The 19,690-nt window shown below is 45.0% G+C and overlaps 2 protein-coding genes across 2 annotated transcripts in view; one reads left to right on the top strand and one right to left on the bottom strand.

Annotated features, from left to right (window-relative positions):
* AK8 (adenylate kinase 8) overlaps window positions 1-19,690 on the top strand; it is a 93,220-nt gene that overhangs the window by 11,876 nt on the left and 61,654 nt on the right. Inside the window, exons 3-5 of the mRNA XM_069747587.1 lie at window positions 7,350-7,399; window positions 9,155-9,268; window positions 16,519-16,587. Of these exons, the coding sequence (XP_069603688.1) occupies window positions 7,350-7,399; window positions 9,155-9,268; window positions 16,519-16,587 (233 nt within the window). The remainder of the gene's footprint in view (window positions 1-7,349; window positions 7,400-9,154; window positions 9,269-16,518; window positions 16,588-19,690) is intronic.
* GTF3C4 (general transcription factor IIIC subunit 4) overlaps window positions 17,767-19,690 on the bottom strand; it is a 121,858-nt gene continuing 119,934 nt past the window's right edge. The window contains exon 5 of the mRNA XM_069747584.1: window positions 17,767-17,919. Within this exon, the coding sequence (XP_069603685.1) occupies window positions 17,876-17,919 (44 nt within the window). The 3' untranslated portion in view covers window positions 17,767-17,875. The remainder of the gene's footprint in view (window positions 17,920-19,690) is intronic.

The following is a 19,690-nucleotide window of genomic DNA, read 5'->3' as shown; positions in this document are numbered from 1 at the left end:
AAGTAGGTGCTGCTGGAGAAAATGGTGCAAATAGGGTCTTATCCAAGATACAGTTGGTTTAATACAATCAAATTGTACTCACCAGATGGCGCTATAAATTGAGCTTATAGGAAATATTCGCTGAAGCAGATCCACAGGTCCAGTAACGGCCACCAGATAAATAGAAATTGGGAAAAAAACATGGACTTATTCTGCGCTGCTGAATAACTGAAGATCCGGGTATATTAAATAAAATGTGGTTTTATTCAACGTGTTTCAAAGTGCTGAGACTTCTTCATCAGGAAATACCATTTGGTCATTTATAGTAATTGCTGATGAAGAAGTCTCAGCACTTTGAAACACGTTGAATAAAACCACATTTTATTTAATATACCCGGATCTTCAGTTATTCAGCAGCGCAGAATAAGTCCATGTTTTTTTCCCAATTTCTATTTACATGATAGGATTAGATACAACACTCACTAGACAGTATCAAGGATAGGATTAGATACACAGCTCAGCAGACAGTATCACACAGGATAGAATTAGATACACAGCTCAGCAGACGGTATCACACAGGATAGGATTAGATACACAGCTCAGCAGACAGTATCACACAGGATAGGATTAGATACACGGCTCAGCAGGCAGTATCACACAGGATAGAATTAGATACACGGCTCAGCTCAGCAGACAGTATCACACAGGTTAGGATTAGATACACGGCTCAGCAGGCAGTATCACACAGGATAGGATTAGATACACAGCTCAGCTCAGCAGACAGTATCACACAGGTTAGGATTAGATACACAGCTCAGCAGACAGTATCACAGAGGATAGGATTAGATACATGGCTGATCAGACAGTATCACACAGGATAGAATTAGATACACGGCTCAGCAGACAGTATCACACAGGATAGGATTAGATACACAGCTCAGCAGACAGTATCACAGGATAGGATTAGATACATGGCTCAGCAGTCAGTATCACACAGGATAGGATTAGATACACAGCTCAGCAGACAGTATCACACAGGATAGGATTAGATACACGGCTCAGCAGATGGTTTCACACAGGATAGGATTAGATACACAGCTCAGCAGACAGTATCACACAGGATAGGATTAGATACATGGCTCAGTAGATGGTTTCACACAGGATAGGATAAGATACATGGCTCAGCAGATGGTATCACACAGGATAGGATTAGATACACGGCTCAGCAGACTGGGTTCCACATGATAGGCTTACATACACTCGCTCAGCAGATTGTACCACTTGTGATAGACTTCGCTACATTGTCTAAGCAGCCATTATGACATGTTATAGGCTTAGATACACCGGCTCAGTAAACAGTATCACACATGTTACGCTTGGATACATCAGCTCAGCAGGCAGTAGCACACATAATGTGCTTAGCTACTCTTACACATCAGGCAGTACCACACATGGTAGGTGCGCAACATCTAATATGGCGGCTCAGCAATTTTGGTGTGACTTAGCTACAGGTTATGTGGTGACCTGTCAGATGAGACATCACTGCGCCATTCATAGACCCGCTCATCAGCTCAGTGATGGCGCAATGACGGGGATTCCTTAGATGCCTCCACGGCCTCATTCAGCTCCGTCCAATAAGGAGAGATAAAATATCTATAGATATAGCGCAGATTTAGTACAAACCGAACATTTACAGTAGCCCGGGGCAATATTAGAGCGCGATTTCGAGCATATAATAGAGTGTTCCCTTTTTTTTATCAAACGTTTGTCCAAAAAAACGCTGCGCATAAAAGATCCAATACCTCCAGGAGTTTCTGCTGAATATTAAATCACTTTCCTCGTTAAAACCTCAAAAGGATCCGTGGATGGAAAGGTTTCACGATTCGCTTTGATGTGCTCTGCAGAAGTTGATTAATCTTGGCAACAGAGCACTCTTTCATGGCTACGGTAATGAATTATTCCAGCGCGCACAGTCGGAATTTCTAGGTGCGCCAAGTCGGGGGTTAAGAAACCAAGAGTTTATTAAAGAAGAGAAGAAAAAGAAATAAAAATAAAAACATCGCCAACAAGAGAAGAAAAAGCAATAAAAATAAAAACATCGCCAACCAATCACATGCAAGTGGCACGATCAAGATTTGATAAACCCGAAATTCCCCTTTTATGTCCTGATTTAGTAAAAGTATTTTGGGAGTTTGAAAAACTCTGTAGAATATTCCGCTTTTCATGTTTTCACAATAATTGGGAAACGATAATGAATGTTTTGGAGCCTGATAATTATTTGTAACTGACTAAAATATAAAGAAAATTATAAACAAACATCCAAAACATTCCCAAAATGATAAAAACAATCAATAAAATAAAAATAATATAAACAAAAAGGCCTAAAATACATAAAAATATATAAACAGCCAAGAAAATTTTTAAAACACAAAACAGCCAACATAATAAAAACTGCAAAAGAAAACCCCAAACAATAACAACCAAGAATAACATAAAGAAAGCAAAAAAGAAAAAGTAATACAAACAGTAAAACACCTTAAAAACACCAAAAAATAGAAATGCTAAAAAACATGTAAAGCAAGCACAATAATAATGAAAACAATTACGCAAACATGAATGAACATACAGTTAAGAAAGAAAACTTGAAAAACAAATGCAAAAATAGTGAAAAATAATCAAGAACATGAAAGAGCAACTAAAAAATATACAAAAGAATAAAAACAAGCAAATATAAAACAGCAACAAAAAGATTATAATAATAAAAACAAACATAAAAAACACCCCTTCCTTAAATAGTCATGCAGACATCAAAACATTAAAAAAAAATGACAAAAAAACAAGCATAATAATAATCAAGCAAAAAAATAAAAACATAAAAAAACAAAAAAGAGTAATAAAAGCAGCAAAAAAAAAAATGAAATACAGTGGTATATAGCAGTTTGGGCACCCCAGGTCAAAATTACTGTTATTATGAACAGTTAAGCAAGTTGAAGATGAAATGATTTCTAAAAATCCTAAAGTAAAAGATGACACTTTTCCTTTTTATTTTAGGCAAAAAAAGTCATCTTTTACATTTGAAAAATTACAAAAAGGAAAATGGGCCAATGCAAAAGTCTGGGCACCCTGCATGGTTAGTACCTAGTAGCACCCCATTTTGCAAGTATCACAGCTTGTAAACAATTTTTGTAGCCTGACAAGAGTCATTCAATTCTTGCGTTTCGGGGATACCATGACAGAGAGGAGCCAGAAGACCACGGTGTCTTGTTACACGCACTCCTGCACTTGTTAGAAGTACTTCACCATCGTATTAACACTGCAGGTTTTTATTTTCCTAGCAGTGCAAGGGCTAATCTGTTCAGTTGAAGCTCCTGGAGTTTTCCTACATGGATTTTCTCAGCTGTTTGGCCACTCCCCTCTGCTATATATGCTCGCTTCTGGCACTTACGGATCGCTAGTGTTCTTACTGCTTAGTTCTGGAGTCGGAGGTGTAGTTCGTGGTTGCAGTTAGTGTTTGGAGATTGTTCAGGAGATTGTTGCTTGGAATTTTGTCAATGCGCATATCCGCATCCTCTCCTATTTGGTTTCTCCTTCCGTTAACTCCCCTGTGTACCACTCTGTGGTTTGGTGTGTATTTTGTATAGTTGGTATTTTCATTTATTCCTGTTTGTCTTCCCTTGTTTGTCTGGTTAGTGTGTTCCTATACACTTCAGCTTCCCACTACCCTGGGTGGGTGAGGGGACAGATCAATGTAGGTAAAGGAGCATTGCAAGGCATGAGGACCTGGCGTCTCCACCTTCAGGAGTAATCCAGGGACAGGAATAGACCAGGGCGCCCCTAGTTCTAGGGAACTTGTTAGTGTCCAAACTCCCAACATCTTCATGACATCTTGTTTGAGGGATTTTCATGTATTCTTACATGGAAAATTCTTCCAGTTCTGTGAGATTCTGGGATCGTTTTGCGTGTGTTGCTATTTTGAGGTCTAGCCACAGATTTTCAAAGACATTAATATCAGGGGACTGTGAGAGCCATTTTAAAACCTTCAGCTTGCGCCTTTTGAGGTCATCTGTTGTGGACTATGACTTGTGTTTAGGATCATTATCCATTTGTAGAAGCCATCCTCTTTTCAACTTCAGCTTTTTTACAGATTGTGTTATGTTTTTATCAAGAATTTGATGAAATTTCATTGAATCAATTCTTCCCTCTACCCATGAAATGTTCCCCGTGCCATTGGCATCAACACAACCTCAAAGCCTGATTGATCCGCCCCCATGCTTAACGGTTGGCGAAATATTCTTTTCCTAAAAGTCTGTGCCCTTCTTTCTCCACACATACCTTTGATCACTGTGGCCAAAGTGTTCTATTTTAACCTCATCGGTCCACAGGACTTGTTTCCAAAATTCATCAGGCTTGTTTAGATGTTCTTTTGCATACTTCTGATGCTAAATTTTATGGTGAGGACACAGGAGAGGTTTTCTTTTGATGACTCTTCCATGAAGGTGATATTTGTGCTGGTGTCTCTGAACAGTGGAACAATGTACGTAAACTCCAGAGTCTGCTAAATCTTTTTGAAGGTCTTTTGCAGTCAAGCACTCTCTGAAATTTTGCTTGGTTTTTCAGACCTTATGTTGATCTCCACTGTTGCTGGTAACGTCAATCTCTTAATTACATTTAGACCTAAGGAAGGGGCAACTTGAAAACGCTTTGTTATCTTCTTATATCCTTCTCCTGCTTTGTGGTCCCCCACCATTTTTATTTTCAAAGTGCTAAGTAGCTGCTTAGAAGAACCCATGACTGCTGTCACAATGTAGAGCGACCCCACGAGAGTGGAGCTGTGGTTGGTCAGCGGAGGGCTCGACACACAACGGGATGGTAAAGGGGTGAGGAAGGTCCTACCAATAGGGAAAGGAGGATTGGTCACCTCCTGCTCAAACCTGAGCCTGACCATGCTCTCCCCTAACGCCCCAAGTGGGTCCTTCCCCCCACCGCCATTAGGAACCTTGTCCCTCGCTGTCACCTCACACTGCCCTGGAAGGCGCACTGGCTCGCAAGGGGCGCTAGCCTCACCACTGCAGATAGTACAACACAGGGGATAGTGACAAACAAGAGACAGACGGGGTAATAACACAACTTAGCTTTAGAACTTCCTCTGCTGCAAAGCACCGCACAGCAGAATAAAGGCACCAGAATTATGAATTCACGAAACCAGCTGATAAACCACAGCAGCCAGCAAGCTTTTTACTCCAGGCTTGGTCACTGTAGATTGCTCTATCACCGACAGTCAGCTGATACATCAGGTGACCATTTAAAGGATGGTGGGAGTAGTCACCACCACATCAGCTGACCTAGCCACGCTGCAGTTACAACAGATTGCCAGTGAGGGAAGCTGATATTAACCCCCGCTGGTCCTAAAAGGAAAAAAGCTTCATTTAAATCATATCAGAATCAGAGCTGCCACGAATCCAAAAATGGATCGTGACAACTTCTGTTTTTTTTGGCATCAGGTTAGAGGAGGCTGGGTTTTTCTAAAGCTGGGAAATTTGCATCACCTGTGCTTTCCTAAAGATGATAGTGAACAAGCCATAGCCCTATCAGGCTAATTAAGATCTGAAACCTTGGTCAAAATTATCTGAGCACACAAATATCAATGGGTGCCCAAACTTTTGCATTGTCCCACTTTCCTTTCTATATTTTTTAAAATGTGAAAGATCAGAATATACAGCTCTGGCAAAAATTAAGAGACCACCACATCAAATCCCTGTCATGGGCAGCCCAATCTCCAGACCTGAACCCCATTGAAAACCTCTGGAATGTAATCAAGAGGATGATGGATAGTCACAAGCAAACAAAGAAGAAGTGGTTAAAGGGAACCTGTCACCTCCAAAATCGATGGTGAGGTAAGCTCACCGTCATCAAGGGCTTATCTACAGCATTCTGTAATGCTGTAGATAAGCCCCCGAAGTAACCTGAAAGAGGAGAAAGAGAGGTTAGATTATACTCACCCAGGGGCGGTCCCGCCGCGGTCCGGTCAAATGGGTGTCTCAGGTCCGGTGCCTCCTATCTTCATTCCATGACGTCCTCTTCTGGTCTTCACCCCGCAGCTCCGGCGCAGGCGTACTTTGTCTGCCCTGTTGAGGGCAGAGCAAAGTACTGCAGTGCGCAGGCGCTGGGCCTCTCTGACCTTTCCGGTGCCTGCGCACTGCAGTACTTTGCTCTGCCCTCAACAGGACAAAGTACGCCTGCGCCAGAGCCGCGGCAGGAAGACAAGAAGAGGAGATCATGGAATGAAGATGGGAGGCCCCGGACCTGAGACACCCATCGGAGCAGGACCGCCCCTGGGTGAGTATGATCTAACCTCTTTTTCTCATCTTTCAGGATACATCGGGGGCTTATCTACAGCATTACAGAATGCTGTAGATAAGCCCCTGATGACGGTGAGCTTACCTCACCATCGATTTTGGGGGTGACAGGTTCCCTTTAAATTATTGTGCCAGAAGCAGTGTGAAAGACTGGTGGGAAGCATGCCAAGACGCATGGAAGCTGTGATTAAAAATCATGGTTATTCCACAAAATATTGATTTCTGAACTCTTCCTGAGTTAAAACTTTAGTAGTAAATGATACTAAATGATTATAAACTTGTTTTCTTTGCATTATTTGATGTCTGAAAGCGCTGTTTAAAAAAAAAAAAAAAAAAAAAATTTATTGCTTGGAACTTCGGAGACCTGTTGTCAGAAGTTTATAGACTAAAAGAAAAATTTACATTTTACTCAAAAATATACCTATTAAGAGAAAAATCAGACAAACTGAACATTTTGCAGTGGTCTCTTAATTTTTACCAGAGCTGTATATATATATATATTTGCCTAAAATACAAAGTAATAAATGTGTCATCTTTAACCTTAGCCCTTTAGGGATCACTTCAACTTGCTTATCTGTTCACAATAACAGTAATTTTGACAAGGGGTGAACAAATTTTACCTGCATAAATTTACAGGATATGCAGAATTTTATTCATATTCACCCTCAAAAACTACAGAGAGCAGCTAAGTAAGGATAACACTTTGTCTTGTTGCTGTTTCTACATTGTAGCAACTTGTGACTATTATCTCTATGGCTTTTATCTCGTTGCATCTTCATAAAGGGGTTTTCCAAACATACATTCATCACCTATGTAATAGATAGCTGGCTGTCTAGTGTCTGGGACCTCTACTAATCGCTGGAAACCCCTGCTCCTCTGCCACCCAAGACTGCCATTTAATTTCCTAACACTTGGAGTAAAATGTGTTATGAAGTCATGAAGATGAGCCACATGACTGACATCACGCCTGTGTAGATATTGACATCTCAATAGCTTTTATTTCTACCTCCACAGTGCCAAGAATTATAGTTTTGGGCCCCCCAGCCTCAGGAAAACACACTATGGTACGTATGCACAGAAAAATCTATACTTATCTTACCAGTATACAAATGGTACAGTATATAATGACCATTAAACAATACAGATGGTATATAATGACCAGTATATAGTACAGATGGTATATAATGACCGGTATATAGTACAGATGGTATATAATGACCGGTATATAATACAGATGGTATATAATGACCATTATACAATACAGATGGTATATAATGACCAGTATATAGTACAGATGGTATATAATGACCGGTATATAATACAGAAGGTATATAATGACCAGTATATAATACAGATGGTATATAATGACCGGTATATAATACAAATGGTATATAATGACCGGTATATAGTACAGATGGTATATAATGACCGGTATATAATACAGATGGTATATAATGACCGGCATATAGTACAGATGGTATATAATGATTGGTATATAATACAAATGGTATATAATGACCGGTATATAATACAGAAGGTATATAATGACCAGTATATAATACAGATGGTATATAATGACCATTATATAATACAGATGGTATATAATGACCGGTATATAATACAGATGGTATATAATGACCAGTATATAGTACGGATGGTATATAATGACCGGTATATAATACAGATGGTATATAATGACCAGTATATAGTACAGATGGTATATAATGACCAGTATATAATACAGATGGTATATAATGACCAGTATATAATACAGATGGTATATAATGACCGGTATATAATACAGATGGTATATAATGACCAGTATATAATACAGATGGTATATAATGACCAGTATATAATACAGATGGTATATAATGACCAGTATTTAGTACAGATGGTATATAATGACCGGTATGTAATACAGATGGTATATAATACAGATGGTATATAATGACCAGTATATAATACGGATGGTATATAATGACCGGTATATAATACAGAAGGTATATAATGACCAGTATATAATACAGATGGTATATAATGATCGGTATATAATACAGATGGTATATAATGACCATTATACGATACAGATGGTATATAATGACCAGTATTTAGTACAGATGGTATATAATGACCGGTATGTAATACAGATGGTATATAATACAGATGGTATATAATGACCAGTATATAATACAGATGGTATATAATGATCGGTATATAATACAGATGGTATATAATGACCAGTATATAATACAGATGGTAAATAATGACCGATATATAATACAGATGGTATATAATGACCAGTATATAATACAGATGGTATATAATGACCAATATATAATACAGATGGTATATAATGACCAGTATACGATACAGATGGTATATAATGACCAGTTTGTGGTTTTGTGTTTCGGAGAGCATATACTGCACATAATATAAGTTGACATTGCCGAGAGGGGGCCGGTTTGTGGTAGCCCACCCGTGCTCATATTGCTATGGCACATTCCCCCCACGTCTGTGCCCTCTGGGGCAGCTGTGACTGGTGAAGCCCCCTGTGTAAGTAACTCGTATATTAAGAGATGACTGGGGTCCCCCTCTGAGGGTTGTGAGCTTGGGTCCCCTCGGCCCTCCTGTGTCCCCTCTGGCTCCTCAGGGGGTCTGCTTTGTGTTTAAACATACATTTGCTCACAGATCATTTATTTAACGGTGCCGGCAGCAAGGAGGAGGAGGTTTGCTTGGCATGAAGACATATGAGGCCTTTGAAACCTGTTTTCTTCAGCAGAAGTTGGACTCCAGTTCTCCTGTTTTCTCCCCCGCAGGCGAAGCTGCTGTGTAAGCGCCTGAATGCCACTCACCTGACTCCAGAGAGCTTCATGTCAAGTGATGTCTCCGCGCTGGTGAAGGAAGCGCTCTCATACAAAGGGAGAGACCAGGTAGGGCCACGGAAAGCGGGGCATCATTTCCAAGGTGGAAAAAGCATCACTAATATGTGCAGTCACTGAATCGTGGAGCGATCGAGGTGACGGCACAGAAAGAGCCACTCATATCAGTTACCTGTATACATGAGTGACGGGATAAGTGGGAAAGACCACTCCCTAGATCAGGGGTCTCAAACTCGGCTGGGTACATGGGCCGCACACGGAAAAACATTTAATTTCGGGGGCCGCATTATTTGCATGACAAAATGACATTTTTAGTGATACCATTTTTTTCTCTATACACCTTTTGAACTGGTCCATGTCTTGTAGTAATGTGCCCCATGCTGGTCCCCATCTTGTAGTAATGTACCCCATGCTGGTCCCTATCTTGTAATAATGTGCCCCATCCAGGTCCCCATCTTGTAGCTATGGCCCCATCCTGGTCCTATTCTTGTCGTTATGTCCCCCATCCACGTACCCATATTGCAGACATGTCCCCCGTCTAGGTTCCCCCATATATTGCAGACATGCCCCCCATCCAGGTCCCCCCATATATTGCAGACAGGTCGCCCATCCAGGCCCCCCCCCCCATATTGCAGACAGGTCCCCCATCCAGGCCCCCCCATATATTGCAGACAGGTCGCCTATCCAGGCCCCCCACCCACATATTGCAGACAGGTGCCCCATCCAGGTCCACCCCCATATATTGCAGACAGGGTCCTCATCCAGGTCCCCCCATATTGCAGACAGGTCCCCCATCCAGTTCCCCCCATATATTAGACCAGTCCCCCATCCAGGCCCCCCCATATTGCAGACAGGTCCCCCATCCAGGCCCCCCATTTATTAGACAGTTCCCCCCCATATATTGCAGATAGGTCGCCCATCCAGGTCTCCCCCATTTTCACATAGACACAACAGAGAAGAAAAAAAAAAGATTCTTCTCACCTGTCCTCCGTTCTCTCTGCGTCCTTTCTGCTCCTGTGTCCCGCAGGCACATAGACCCCTTGATGATTGCTGCCCGGTCCAGGAGCCGCCGAAATCCGCGCTGTAGTGCAGTGTATTGCCACGCAGAGACCGGCTCTCGGCACAGCAATACTAGTGTCCGCCGCCGGCCTATCAGAAACAAGCAGCTGACATCTGCGTATGGCAGTGACATCATACGCCACTGGGACGCAGCAATACACTGCACTACAGCGCGGATGTCGGCGGCTGCTGGAGCGAGCGCGATCGGTACGGGGCCTATATGCCTGCGGGCCGCATGTTTGAGACCCCTGCCCTAGATCAATAAATACCTTTTAGGGGGTATAGTCTCCTGCAGGGCTGCCACTAGGAATTTCGGGGGCCCCAAACTGGCAAAATTTTCGGGGCCCCCTTGAGACTCCACCCAGGCTCCACCTCACCCTGCCACCACGACAAGGACTGGCCCTACCCTACTCTAACCTATTAAACATTTGTTAAAATATCTAATACAATTTAGGTATATTTTTATTTTTCAATTTTCAAAATGTATATAGTGTCATTGTAAAGGTGACATTGATGACAGTGATTACAGGTGACATTGTACATAGGACCACTGTATATAGTATACAGTGTATAGCATCAGTGTACAGGTAACACACTGACTCACCAGTGACGTCTCAAGTGAAGTCCTTCATCTTTGCTTTTAATCTTCATCCAGCACAGACCGCCATCACTTTATCCAGCCAGGGCTCGTTTCTGCAGGAAATAACAGTTATGTAGAGCACATCTTGCAGAACACATTACTTATTTTTTTCCCAATTCTAAACTACAACAGATGAAGAAAAAAAGCAACAGTGTTGCTCTGCACAGTAACAGGACTGCCTCCCATTTAAAACAGTATCCTCAAAAAATAAAATAAATACATCACTGCAGTAATAATATCCCTTAATTAACCCCTATGGTAATAATATCCCCCATCCTGGCCCCCGTGTGTCTCATTCCTGGCTCCAGCCATACGTTCTCCTATTCTGCTCCCATGTGACGTCCCATCGTGCCCCATATGATATCCCCATCTGTCCCATGATCCTGTCTCATCTGTCTCCATCCTGCACCATGTCGCTATCCTGCACCCCGTGTCTCCAATCCTGACCCCATGTCTCCCATCTGCCCCGTGTCTCCATTCTGCCCCTTGTCTCCTTTCTGCCCCTTGTGTCCAAACCTGCCCCCGTGTCTCCCATCAGCCCCGTGTCTCTCATCTGCCCCATGTCTCCATTCAGCCCCGTGTCTCCATTCTACCCCCGTGTCTCCATTCTGCCCCGTCTCCAGTTTGCCTCTGTGTCTCCCATCCTGCCCCTGTGTCTCCCATCCTGCCGTGTCTCACTTCTGCCCCCATGTCTCCATTCTGCCCCCCCGTGTCTCCAATCCTGCCTTGGGTCCCCATTCTTGCCCCGTGTCTCCATTCTGCCCCCGTGTCTCCATTCTGCCACCTGTCTCCATTCTTCTCCCTGTGTCTCCAATCTGACCCAGTGCCTCAATTCTGTCCCTTGTCTCCATTCTGCCCCTTGTCTCCATTCTGCCCCTGTGTCTCCAATCTGCCCCTTGTCTCCATTCTGCCCATTGTCTCCATTCTGCCCCGTGTCTCCATTCTGCCCATGTGTCTCCAATCTGCCCCTTGTCTCCATTCTGACCATTGTCTCCATTCTGCCCCGTGTCTCCATTCTGCCCATGTGTCTCAAATCTGCCCCTTGTCTCCAATCTGTCCCTTGTCTCCATTCTGCCCCTTGTCTCCATTCTGCCCCTTGTCTCCAATCTGCCCCTTGTCTCCATTCTGCCCCTTGTCTCCATTCTGCCCCTTGTCTCCATTCTGCCCCTTGTCTCCAATCTGTCCCTTGTCTCCATTCTGCCCCTTGTCTCCATTCTGTCCCTTGTCTCCAATCTGCCCCTTGTCTCCAATCTGTCCCTTGTCTCCATTCTGCCCCTTGTCTCCATTCTGTCCCTTGTCTCCAATCTGCCCCTTGTCTCCATTCTGTCCCTTGTCTCCAATCTGCCCCTTGTCTCCAGTCTGTCCCTTGTCTCCAATCTGTCCCCTGTCTCCATTCTGCCCCTTGTCTCCAATCTGTCCCTTGTCTCCAATCTGCCCCTTGTCTCCAATCTGCCCCTTGTCTCCAATCTGTCCCTTGTCTCCATTCTGCCCCTTGTCTCCAATCTGTCCCTTGTCTCCATTCTGCCCCTTGTCTCCATTCTGTCCCTTGTCTCCATTCTGCCCCTTGTCTCCATTCTGCCCCTTGTCTCCATTCTGTCCCTTGTCTCCATTCTGTCCCTTGTCTCCAATCTGTCCCTTGTCTCCATTCTGTCCCTTGTCTCCAATCTGCCCCTTGTCTCCATTCTGTCCCTTGTCTCCAATCTGCTCCTTGTCTCCAATCTGCCCCTTGTCTCCAATCTGCCCCTTGTTTCCATTCTGCCCCCTGTCTCCCTTCTGTGCCGGGCTGGATGGAGACACAAGGTCCATGTGTCTCCATCCTGCCGGTGAAACATTGTGGCTTGCCGCTTTCAATAAAAATAATTAAAAAAATTAAAAAACCTTACTTCTTACCTGGCTGCGCTCCTGCGGCGGAAATCCCTCCCTGCGTTTCAGCGCGCACTCACCGGCGAATGACAATGACGTCATACGCCGGCGATGCGCGCTGACATCAGCTGCCAGCCTCCGATTGGCTGGTGGCTTTAACCATTGCCATGTGGACCCACACGGGCCTGCAAGGCTGCAATAGAGTAACTGAACCTGCGTCTCGGACACAGGTTCAGTTACCGATAGAAGCCTGCCGCTGGGGCCCGGGCCCGATGAGCAGAAGAGACGGGGCCCGATGCGGGCCCCACACACCAGTCAGGGCAGTAATGCCCTGATGGCGGCCCTGGTCTCCTGCCCCAAACAAAAAGCCTCTTATATGTCTGTGAAGCCCTTAGTTCAGGTCAGGAGACTTCCTGTGGTCTGGAAATTGCGACTATAGCCTAAATCATGAAACATGGATGCCATACGGCCATGTGAATGCCCCCTTAGGTAGATAGCTGCTAGTAGCCGCCATTGCAGTGTCCTTAGAGGTCTTCATCCCACCAGCTGTCTCACGCTTGTTGTTCTGCCTGTGTGTCAGTCCACACTGCGGCTGTAGCATGCTATTCATCTGGTGTAGACAGACCTGTGCGTCCTACCCTGGACCCAGAAAGTCCACAGCAGCGCCAAAAAACACTGCGTATTCAGGAGTGGAAATGCAATGGTGATTTTATGCATTGCACAAGGTGAAATCCGCGGTGATATAAGGCCGTGGTCACACACTCAGGATTTGCAGTGTGGATTTGACCTCGTGCAATGCTTCGTAGTGACAGAATCCACTGGTAACACGTGTGTGGAATTTGGTACATACTTGTGACCAGATGTGCAGCAGACATTTTCCCGCCTATGGCCTTAATTGACTTACAGATTCCAAATCTCAGTCTGTGTCCACCTTGCTTTACACTGCAGGTTGAGTATGTAAGTGCTGCACATCTGCTGATAACATGAAGGGGGCTTCCACCTAACATGCGCCATTCATGAGTTTGGTGTGGTTAGGGCTACCCCTGCCCCTCTATTACACCCATGATGAACATTTGTCTCAGTATGTCGGGGGGACCTGGAGATGCGCTCCGTGCCAGTGGGATCATGTTCCCTGTTCCACTAGGAGTTCCCCTTTAACAGCAGGAGTATAAGCTGCCAAAAGTGGCAGCACTTCAGAGCGACTCCTCCGCTCGCTGTCAGCGGCACTTCTCGTTCCCATCATCCGTTCATTGCATCGGTAGATACATCTAGTGAACGGAGGAAAAAAATGGGACGCCGAAGCCGCGGCGTAATTAGCAGAAATCATTGAAAGCCTCTTTGTTAAGCTGCGGGGGTTTGCTGGAGATCTTCAGATCGGATTAGCGGCAGCGGAGGGTGCCAGCGATTTGTACATATGCAGAGCCCGTTAATCCTCCGATGATCAACCGCTCGCTTTTCAATTGCGCTTAATGAGAGAACATTTTCTTCGGAGCCGTCGTTAATGATGGCAGAGTCGACGTGCCTTACGGTTTTTTTTACCCTTCAGTATTAGGATGAAATTACATGCACTTATAGATAGGAAGCCGCTTTATCTACTGTATAAAGGTATTAGGTGGGGAATTTGGCGCTGTACGCCACCTCTGGCGCTCACAGAAGTATCGCTAATCGACACGCTGTGAGTTGGGGGCAGTAATGGTGTCAGTACCTTGGCTTCCAGTGTTTGGCTTGTATTATGAATGACTAAAGAGTAAGCGTTTGACTGGAGGAATGGCGACAACCTTTCGGACGCAGATCCACTGACCGGATGGCTACACATTTAGAACCCAGACACTTCAATTATGAGCCTTACCAATCCCTAAATGATCAGACCCTAGGAAAGACCCCTATATTTGTGGGCCTGCGGTATCATAATTGAGGGGTCTGCTTTGAGGGTTTATGATTAAGGGGTCTGGTCTTGAGACTGATAATTTAGGCATCGGGACTAAGATCTCATCAGACCCCAGCCCAGGCCCCTTAATTTTCAGTCACATTTGAAATCTGCCAGGTGAACTATGTGGTTAGTATTTTATTTTAAGCATCTAAACTGTGATTTTAAGTTTTTTTTTTTTTTTTCAGGTTGTGAGTTCCCTTGATTTTTGTAGTAGTAGAAATTCTATAGGTTCTGCCCGGCCAGGACCTTCCTCCTCACATGGCCAGTCCTATGTGAAAGTTAAGGCAATTAATAGCCAGGCACTAAATTCATCCAAAATTATCTAAATTAACTAAATTCAGCCTAGTGCCAGACCCCAAGATTACAGGACTGAGGACTTCTAATGAAAGGGTTTAGTTTGAGGGGTTTTATTAAGGGGTCTGGTCCTAGGTCATATTATTTAGGGCTCTAGAATGAGATCTGACCATTCCCCCTTAATAATAAGACCTCAAACCAGACCCCTTGTCAGATGCAAGACCAGACCAATTAAATATTGGATCCACTGACTATATCTTTAAAATTTTAGAACCCAGAATGGTGAGCCTCCCCAACCTCTAAATTAGTACACCCCAGGTGAGATCCAAAGGGGGAGGTGTGAGCTCTCATAATTAAGGTCACATTATTAAGGGGGCTGGTCTTGAGTCAGACCATTTAGGTGTCTACTCTAAGATCCATCCAGACCCCTTCATTTTTCCTTATCAACCTCCCAAATTTATCAGATCCCATACATGATGCCTTAAATTTCAGACCCCAGACTGGACCTCTTAATTATTAGACACCAGACTCTTAAAATTATCAGACCGCCAAACCTGAAATATATCAAACCCCAGACCAGAAGCCTAAGTTATCAAACCCCCCAACTAACACTAAACCACATGTACGACCGTGTAAATCACATCATGTCCGCCGCCTATGTCCTGGTTTATAATCATTCCTGCTCTTCACATATAAACTTCCCACTGAACATCAGTAAATCTCTGGAAGCAAAACTGCAGTGTAAAGGATGGGGGAAGGAGAGAGAAGAAAGCAGATCTGGGACCGCCAATGACTCCAATAGACAATGCAGCGGAGTCAGGGTCACTGAATATAGCAGTACCCTAATGGGACACAGCTAAAAAGTCAGGTGACGAGGGCCTGAAAATGTGTTGTATAGCACTGATCAACACTGGCACGTTAAAACAAACCCTCAGCTGTGTGACCGAGCAGAATGCATTCACTGACAGCGTGCAGAGATCCGAAAAATGGTGAAGTATTATAGCAGTTTCAGATGTTCAAGAATGTTGCGCATGCACTGATAACAAGCAGTGATCTCAGAAATAGCGAGGAGTGCGAAGCATTAGCCATCTTTCCACGCGCTCCATACATTGCGGGGGTCTCTGACGATGTAATCACATGACACGAGTGTAGATGAATACGGCGCGGCGCACGGATGTAACCCTCGTAGTGACAGGTGAGGATGACATGACTTGTGGGCCCCTGCACACCCGCACAGTTCACATGCCGTGTAGCGCGGACCCCCCGGTAGACGCTCATCTGGTTTGACATGACACATCAAAGGGGCGTACTAGACACCAACCCGGCCCGCGAGCAGCGGGAAATACCTCTGGAGGGAAGAGCGCTCCAGCAGCGAGAGGCTCTGACACATGCCACCCACCGGGCTGTGTGACGGGAGCAGAGACCCTGTGCCCCCGAAGCCCCTCTCTGCCAGGGACGGTGAAGTGGTCAGGTGGTCATCACTTATGCACTAATGTACATCTCGTCTTCTTGTAGGAAATCCCTGACGCCCTGTGGGCCCGGCTCATCCAGGAACGGCTGTCAGAGGTGGACTGCGTCAGGAGGGTGAGTGGTCCGAGGCTGCAGCCGAGCGGTGGGCTGACGGTAAAACCTACACGCCGTCCTCTCTCCATGTGCCACGCAGCGGACTACAGTCTTTTGCTCCCTGTTATCATCCATTTCAGGCAGAGTTTGTAGAGGGATGCTATGTTTTCCTCCGTGAAACATGCGGAGGAGGGGGTATTTGGCAGCAGCTGTGCCCAGGATGTGTTTAGCAGGCAGCGGCGGGCACACACTGTTTTGCCGGTAATGAAGATGATGGTGAATGCTGGCATATGCTAACTGCAGAGAACAAAGCCGCGACAAGGAAAGCTTTGCCGATCGCCCGGGGCAGGTGGCACACATGAGAAGTCGATCCGCCAACACATCGGCCGCGTTCTCCAGCACATGCCCCCAGATATACGGCGGCGTCACTTTCTACTACAGTATTTCAGGACATACATAGGGAGAATATACTGGGGGCATCACTGCTTCCATCCGCCAAGACAACCAGGGCGTGAGATTAGTAACACCGGCATGAGGACCAGATATGGCGCAAATAATGGGCACATCATGGTTTATGGCTCTAACATTTTGACAAGGGGCTAGAAAATCCATCCAGCAGCTGAGAAAGCTGAGTGACCGCCAATATTTGTAGGGACAGACATGTCAGCCCTGCCTCGTTATATAAAGAAAGGAGAAAACAACATGTAGCTACTTAAAGGGGTTGTCAGCAATTGTAAAGTGGTGGTTTCTGCTGATTCTGCATCAATGACTTGGTGCACATTACACACATGATCGCTGCACCTCATCACTAACCCCAATTTTTGCCATACATGCAAACATAACCCCCAAGGCCTTTGATTGGCTGCAGCAGTCACGTGAATGATCGACAGTGACCATCATATCGGCGTGTGAGCACTGCAGCCAATCAGCAGACTGAGTGATCACTGGCTATCTTACTGGCATCACAGATGCCATCACTGTGTAGCGCCATCAGCAGTGCGGCACATAACCACTGACATGGGTGTGACGTGATTGGTGCAGGAGCTGACTGCCGTTCTTCATTGGGGCAGTTTACCATCCTGAACAATGGCGGCCATATTGGCGTTACCCAGCTTTCCCAGATATAAGCCGTAGGGTCAGCATCCAGTACTCATTGTGGATTTTGTTCTCTATAGAGACCTTGCCGTACTGAGTGCGGAGACGGAGGAAGGTTGTGTCCGATGCTCTTCCTGTTACTTTTCTCAGTCATTTCCCGTCCAGCGCTCACACGGTTAAACTTGATCTGACTTTTTTTTTTTCCTCTCCAGTCCTAATCTCTTGTAATCAGCATGTTGTGATCCAGAACTAAAAAGCCTGGACAGGAAGAAATAAATGAGGGAAGGGATTAGTTGCGCTCCGCTGCCGAAACTTGTAGTCTGTAATCAATAATGCAGCTCCCCCCTTTGAACCTTCACAGCAGAATTAAGGTTTTTGCAATGCAAACCACCGCACTTGAATTATATGTGTGTGCCGGCCCCCTCCACCGCTGTATCAGCCTGGCATGGTTCAGTCCCTTACCGCTATGGCCATAATAATAATAATATAGCGCAATCATCCAACTCCAGAATATAGGAGCCGCCGTAAAGGACCTGAGATGTAGCATACAGCCAATGTAAGGATTAGGGGACCTTAGCGAGGCCGCCATACACCGTACAGAACAGGAAACTTCACCTTATAACAACATGGTTTTAGCACATTTTAACTTCAATGCCTTGAAGAAGTATTCATATCCGTGAATTTTTCCACATTTTTTTCCACGATACCCCCACAAACGTAAACAAACTTAAGTGTATTTTATTAGGATGTTATATGATCCAGTGCACCAACACAAAGTGTCAAGGATTTTTGAAGTGCTGAGGCTGTGTGCACACAGTGCGTTTTTGCTGCTTTTTTCCGCACGGAATTGGCCCAAAAACACTAGGGAATTCTTAAGCCAGCATAGTCAATGAGGATCCTGAAGTGCTGTGCACATGATCAGTATTTTTCCTTTCCGGATTTGTGCTGCTTTGTAATGCGCAGCATGTCAATTCTTTGTGCGTTTTTACCGTGTTTTTCGCCCATCATCTTAAATTGAGTCAATCAAATACAAAGCAAAAACGCAGGTCTAGAAATGTTTATGGATTTGCTGAGTTTTTTCTTGCATTTTGGCAGACTTTCTATGGTGATTCCCATGCTGTCATCTGTGCTAGAAACACCGGCATCGGCGGTAATGATACCGCTGGTAGATCGTTACTGTCGGTCAGAGCGCTGTGGAGTCATGCTGTCAGATGGCAAGCTGACCCCGCAGATGTGACTGTGACCACAGTAAAAAGCATATTGCAGGTCACCGTCATCGGCTGATGAGAGACTACTCCTCCCATCAGCCCATGCCTGCTGTCAATGATTACAGCGGGAGCAGGTGGAGGCTGATGGGCGTAGTCATCAGCCGGCGATTGCGCTCAATGTTAAAAAAAAAAAAAAGTTAAAACTCACCTTACATTTAATCCCTGAAGCCCCTTAATGTTTAATCCCTCATGCACATGTCACCTGGAACATAAAAGAAAATAATAAACCACCATATCCCTCATCTGCCGTAATCCATAATGTCCTGCGACGATTCAGATCACTTGTAAATCAGTCACATCAGCTGATGCGACTGCTCTACCCGGTTGCCAGCGACACACTGACAGGAGCGTGTAATCACTCCTGCAGTGTGTGCGGTGAGAAAGTTCACCAGAGTTCATCAGCTGTTGAGCCCCGGTGACCTCACGGCACCGCTGCGTGAGAAAGTTCTCATGCAGAAGAGGTGCCGTGAGATCACCGGAGCTCATCAGCTGATGAACTCCACTGAACTTTCCCACCGCATCTCAGTGCACACACTGCAGGGGTGATTACCTCCCGTGTCAGTGTGTAGCCGGCTGTCCTTGAGAGCAGTCACATTAGTGACTGCCCTCAAAGTCATCAGGATCGCCATGGGACATTATGGATTATCTGTTCACTTCGGACAGGTGAGGAATATTGTTGTTTATTATTTTCTTTCACTTACAGGAGACGTTGGCTTCAGTGGAATGGACAATGACGTGAGTATGGTTTAATTTAGATTCAT

This window comes from Ranitomeya imitator, chromosome 2 (genome assembly GCF_032444005.1).
Source record: "Ranitomeya imitator isolate aRanImi1 chromosome 2, aRanImi1.pri, whole genome shotgun sequence".
Taxonomy (NCBI): Eukaryota; Metazoa; Chordata; class Amphibia; order Anura; family Dendrobatidae; genus Ranitomeya; species Ranitomeya imitator.
The sequence above is the reverse complement of the archived record's forward strand: the minus strand, read 5'-3'. Positions and strand labels throughout refer to the sequence as shown.